This window comes from Cydia splendana, chromosome 1 (assembly GCF_910591565.1).
Source record: "Cydia splendana chromosome 1, ilCydSple1.2, whole genome shotgun sequence".
Lineage (NCBI taxonomy): Eukaryota > Metazoa > Arthropoda > Insecta > Lepidoptera > Tortricidae > Cydia > Cydia splendana.
Window position 1 is genome coordinate 3875381 of NC_085960.1, and position 6125 is coordinate 3881505.

Sequence of the window (6125 nt, forward strand, 5' to 3'; positions counted from 1 at the left end):
TATTATAATACTAGCCTTCGCTCGCGAGTTCGTCCGTGTAGAAAGTCGTTAAATTCTCTCAACCCATTTTAATAAAAATATTTGGACAATTTCAATGTTTTATATTATCTTTAGTTTTATATTAACCTTGTACAGTTAGACCAAGATAAGTCTGCAACGATTTTGATAGCACACGCAGTGCAAGTGTTCGTCATAATTTCATACACTGTTATCAAAATTGTTGCAGACTTATCTTGATCTAACTCTAACTTGATTATTTCAAAAAGTACGAATCTACGTCGAATGTGCTATCCCAAAACAATGCGCAGGAGACCAAAATCGAAAGCGATACCCTGTATTAATATTTAGACTGGCTTAGAAATAAAATAGAGTTAGACCGTAAAAAGTCTGCAGCGATTTTGATAGCCCACGCAGTGTCATTTTAAACGTCAAACTTCAATGAAATTATGACGTATAAATAACACTTACACTGCGTGGGCTATCAAATCCGCTGCAGACTTTTATTGATGCGACTATAGTATTCTATCCTATAGTCAGACCGTAAAAGGTCTGCAGCGATTTTGATAGCCCACGCAGTGCAAGTGTCATTTTAAACGTCAAACTTCTGTGAAATTGTGACGTATACATAACACTTACACTGCGTGGGCTATCAAATCTGCTGCAAACTTTGTTTGGTGCGACTCTAACTATTCTGACGTCACGACTCAGGAGTGAAGGAGAGCGGATATGCCGCACGCCATTTAGATGTATAAAGTCCCTAAGATCAAAATTCTTTAGAGGTGTATATGTGTCACAAGTATGTATATATGTAATAAAAAATAAAAACCAATGTATTAATTTATTCTTAGAGATGTATAGGGTCTCCAAGAGTTGAGGTCCTATTATATTGAAAAAAAAAATAAAGAAAAAAAACAAGAACCGAATGAGGTGTCTCACGTCAATTTCACTCAATGATAGAAGTGACTGACCGGAGTCAGTTAAACAAAACACAGGTAAATCATATATTCTTTTTATTCACATCAATCTTCTTCGACATTAACCTTCTTATAACAAAAATACTCAACAAAACAAGTACAAACACCAGGGCCAACAGATCGAGGTACATCTTCTGGTACAAGGGCACCAGGAGCGCAGGAGAGCGCAGATGCGGCGCGCCGCGCGTGCGCACCACGTGCTCCACCCAGTGCACCAGCTCCGAGCCGGGAGCGCGCCGGTCGTGGTAGATGAAGGATAACTCTTTCACTTTCTGTCGGTACCTGAAATAACTTATTTTGAGGAATTTGGGAATTTTGGGACTTGGCAGCGCCACTACGAACGTCACAATTTCATAAATAAATGTGATGTTTAAAGTAATAGCGCTTCCATTTTCTGTCTCTTGCCACGTCGGTGTAGACTTGCAGAGTTAGCTGAGACAAACTTTATGAGTGTAGAGTTTTTTAAAGGGTTGATAACGCGCATAATATGACACGACAGGAGTTACCTACTAAGCGATTCTCATTCCAACTCCATTTTGACTAATCTAGTTTTGGACTATTGCACATACTTGGGATTTCCAATCATCTCTTCAATCGCCACTTTTAATACTCGTGGAAGATCGTAGCTCAGCGGAACTTGTGATGCGAAGCCTTTCTGGACGGCACGATTAACGTTTTGGAACTGGTCTGCGAAGGCGGGAACGCCGAGGATAGGGACGCCGAAATGAATGGCTTCGGTGGTGGATAATAGTCCGCCGTGAGTGATAAACAGGATGCAGTTTGGGTGAGCTAGAAGAAAACTCTTTATGAGAGCAACTACTAGAATAGAAATATCTATATCTTAAGGCAGAGAGAACCAACTACGTGCCATGGGGGTCATTGTGCCTCTATTCTTCTTGCCATATTAGCATTATAATACTGCTTCATCACTTGCCTAAGATAGGTAATATCTAAGAACCTGCGAATTTTTCGAAGTTTTTAATGTTTTTATTTTTATTATAAACTGATGCGCGATTGGCTCTAGTCACACCTGATGGAAAGTGAAGACAGAGCATAAGATGGAGCTCACCGGTTCAGTAATAGCTTACTCACTCTAGCTTTAAAGAGACCGAGGTCATATTTCTCAGGGAATACAGATGACGGGAGCGCATTCCATTCCTTAGCCGTCCTTACCAAAAAAGACGCCAATCACGCAAAAAGACGCAAGAAGAGAGATTATCAAGCCAATATCGTATAAGTACACATAAACGATGCGCCTTTTATCTCAATATTATCAGCAGTGTTTTTATGGTAAGTTCATCGCAGATAGTAATCCCGCTCGATATACCTGCAGTTCACATAAAATATTTATACATTGTCATTTGTTATGAAACAGATTCATAAGCTTTGTTTGTTCTATAACCGTATCGTACTTTATCAAATTACACGCAATTTTCTTTTAATCCCTTTACCTAAAATGCTCTGCTGTGGTGCAAAGCTTTCAATGTGGACATTATTAGGCACATTTTCCGGTGTTTCTTCCAATTTCCAAATGACAGTTTGTCTCAAACCCCCAAACATGGCCAGGAGACCCTGCTTCAGCGTCTCTGGCATGCGCTTGGCTTGCAACATGGACCCCATACTGAAGTAAATTACCCCATCTTTGGCGTCATCCATGACCTTTTGCAAATTCTGAAAAAGTAATATATTGTTTTATTCCCCATTCTCCATCCACGTGATGGAAAGTGAAGACAGAGCATAAGATGGGTGGGTTGCGTCGAGATCGATATTTGTATAATATAGTCACCTATTCTAAATAGTTTCTATTGAGTTGACCCTTGTGTGGACTGTCTATATAGACGTACCAGGTTTGGAGTTTGTCATCTAGTTAGAAGACATGCTAGTATTATTAAAAATGTTGCATAAATGTTGAGCTTACTTCAGGTAAAGGTTTATCCTGATGAATATGGTATCCAGCTATCGGTACATAACTCGGCGGTAGCTTGGTGGATTGCCCGATAGCCACATGTGAGTTTCCCAGTATCAGGGATGCGTTGTATTTCACGTCCTCTAATAGAGGCAGCTGCCGGCCTCGCATGGCGACCGCGGGGCCGTACGCCTGCTCAAATAGTACTTGTTCTTCAGATATGAACTGCCTGTAAACGTCATAAATTAAAGTACCTATCTTGCCGTTGTCATAATAATCTTCTGCAGCACGTCAAAAACAATAGCTATATAGGTACCTAAGTAAAGGATTTATGTAATTTATGGTATATCGATCTAAGATAAATAAATACCATCTGATATATTTGTGCCTGACGATCGACCATAGCTCCCTAATCCTCTGTGCAAACGTAAACGGCGGAATGGCCCTGGAGTGGACGTCCGGCACGTAAGACGGATCCGTCCACTCGTCTATCAGGGACAACACCAGCCCGTGGGGCTCCAGCGAGGACAGCCAGATGAAAGGGCAGTTAAACACCGTAGACAAACTGTAAGATTATGATGACAATATTACATTACAACTTCACGACGACATATGACTGGAAATGACATGTGTCCGCGAGCTGATTTTCGTTGGGTTGTGGTCGTTATTTTTATACATGCGATTGGCAAGCAGCCGGATAAAAGTCATAAAACTCTTAATGTATGCAATCAAAAGTGTTATGAAATTAGAGTCCGTCTACGTTTTTAAGCCGAAATTTTTCACGAAATATGGTCACAAAAAAAAGAGATTCTTATTACCCGACTAAGAACTCGTTGAACAGCCACTCAATTACGACCAAGTCGAACTCTTCCTTCGGGTCTAGCATCAACTGCTGCACGTCTTCATGCGTGGCCGTATAGTTGGTCACCATTAGCTGCTGCCGAGCTGTGGATTGATCGTACACAATCTCTTTCCCCTGGCTCAGGATCTTGTCAATGTCGCAAAGATCTTCTAAAAAATTTAGTTAATTGAAATTCAAACTGGGATCCTAATATTGTTTGACTAGAGCGACACAGGTTAATGTAAAATTACTTGGGAAAACAAAATTAAGTTCCATCACCGAACAGGTACGTACGTGACCTTCTTTTTAATATTTGACAAGATTACTGCGACTGCGATAGATAATAATTATAATAAACATTTCGCTAAAACATCGCCGAAAACTTAAAAATCCTCGTAAAAATTCAAAATTAGAAAAAAGAATCTGTAAGTAAGTAGGCCTCAAAGGCTCTTTTACGAGTCAATACAACATTTACAGTGACATCATATTTAGTGACATGAAAAATACTTATGTACCTACGTAGCCTAGCAAACAACATTTATAAATTATAAATGCACAAAAAAAGGGTAAAAATTACATCAAAATTAAAAAAAGTCTCTATGGTTAATAATACATTAAATTTGGAGATAGAAACGGTCTCCAATGTCAGAGTACTAATAAGATTTGGAGGTGTAAAGTCTCTCCAAGCGTCAAAATGAAATTATGTAGGTATATTAAATAAATTACGTCAAGACATAGAGGTACAATAATATAGAGATGAAACGGGGGAGGGGCCAAACGACCGAACGAGATGCACTTATGGAACTTTCAGTAGGAGTAGCAGAGAAGGCGGTATTATTGCTTGTCCTTGTCACAGTTTCACTTTTTGTTTGTTCCCCACCTTTTTATTAGTATGGAGAATGGTGGGCAACAAATGAATTCGACCAATCACAGTGCCGCATTTGCGTATGTTTAGTCCCTCACGGAGGCACGCGTATACCACTTCTAGACCATCCTACCTTCTATGCGTCAAGACTGTTAAGCTAACACGCTTACGTACGTTACGTATAAGCTAATAATAACATAACTAGTTACCCACCCGGTTTAAAAATCCGCATGTTAGCTGAGACGTCAATCTGCCTTAGCTTGGGATCTGATTCTGATAGTTTCGAAGGTACCCCTGTGATGTATGTCACCTTAAATTGGAAACAAAACATTTAGGTATTTAGTATTTACTCTATGATAAAATTTACACAACGCTTTTTACCCTATTCATAATCGCGCTACCACAGAATAATGAATAGTACTACCGTACAGAAAGGAAACTTCCTACAAAAACGAAGTTTGACAGCGGTTCAGGGTCGAATCATGCTGTCCCTTTCTAATATATGGCACTATCCCTTTCGGCTATTTAGGGTTGTCAAAAATCAAGAGATTATCTTATCTGTGGTCGTGCACGCTAAAGGAAGTCAAGTGGTGCCAACTCTAATAATTGCTCGGAGCAATGCTGAGCCGAGCGGAGCCGGGTTTGACCGAAGTCAGGAGTTTCGCACCCCTGGCGCTACTTACAAGCCTCAATTAGCTTATAATGGTTTGTCTTTATCTGTTATTTTGACTTATGTATTTGACTAGTATTTGTAAGAAATTTAAGTAAATCAGGCCCGTTAAGTTTTATGAATAAGGGGACTCCCCTGTCAAGTGGCATACGTCATTTTTGTGTTGTTGGAATTTCTATTTGATTTTAATTATTTAATTTTCAAATTTGAATGACGTAAATTGTCCGGGAGCCGGTTCCTGCCACTTCAAGGACTAACTTTATTTAATGGTACTTGTAAGTAAATAACTTAAAATAGTTTTACATCGTGTCCGGCGGCCAGAAGATGGCGCACGACCCCCTCCCCGAGGATGCTGTGGCTCCTGCCCCCCGGCAGAGGGAACACCACCAGGATCCTGTAGCAGCAGCACCAGTCCAGCAGGGAAATCAGGACTATACTCGCCGAGAGCCTCATTACTCCGAACTCCAATTGAAGAAATATGACACTATTTTTAACTTATGAGCACTTGAACAATGTATACTGCACTGGTCTAGTACCTAGACCGCTTGTATTATTTTTATATACAGCTTTATCAAAGTGTTGCAAGTCGTATTTCACTTTTCACTCATGTTAGGAAAAGAATATTTAACAAAAATCTCTTCATAGTTAACAACTAAACGGCTAAACAGCAAAGGAGATAATACAACTGTCTTTACTGGGATTAGAAAGAGAACTGTGCAACTAAGTTATTATCAATGGAGTAAAAGGTTTAATTGCACGTGCACATACATTGTTGCATGTGCAACATGTTATTTAATGCAGTTAATCTTCAACGGGTCTACTACTATACTCTGTCTCACCACCTGGCAACGAGTCTACTTTGGAACATA

At 39.8% G+C, this 6125-nt stretch overlaps 1 protein-coding gene across 1 annotated transcript; it reads right to left on the reverse strand.

Moving 5' to 3' along the window:
* Nucleotides 1–996: 996 nt before the first annotated feature.
* Nucleotides 997–5709, reverse strand: LOC134793091 (UDP-glucosyltransferase 2-like). Its single transcript, XM_063764639.1, has 8 exons — nt 5560–5709; nt 4800–4896; nt 3699–3891; nt 3251–3445; nt 2893–3109; nt 2426–2645; nt 1544–1763; nt 997–1256 (listed from the first exon to the last, which is right to left on the reverse strand). The coding sequence occupies exons 1-8, from the start codon at nt 5707–5709 to the stop codon at nt 998–1000; spliced, it is 1551 nt and encodes a 516-aa protein (XP_063620709.1). The 3' UTR covers nt 997.
* Between the last annotated feature and the right edge of the window lie 416 nt (nt 5710–6125).

Bases quoted from the DNA above. Each gene is read 5' to 3' on its own strand.
- LOC134793091 (XM_063764639.1), bottom strand. From the start codon at position 5,709: ATGAGGCTCTCGGCGAGTATAGTCCTGATTTCCCTGCTGGACTGGTGC. The intron at 3,110-3,250 runs GTATTTATTTAT...TGACGTTTACAG, and splicing joins AGGCACAAATATATCAGATG to GCAGTTCATATCTGAAGAAC. The intron at 2,646-2,892 runs GTAAGCTCAACA...TTACTTTTTCAG, and splicing joins AGGATAAACCTTTACCTGAA to AATTTGCAAAAGGTCATGGA.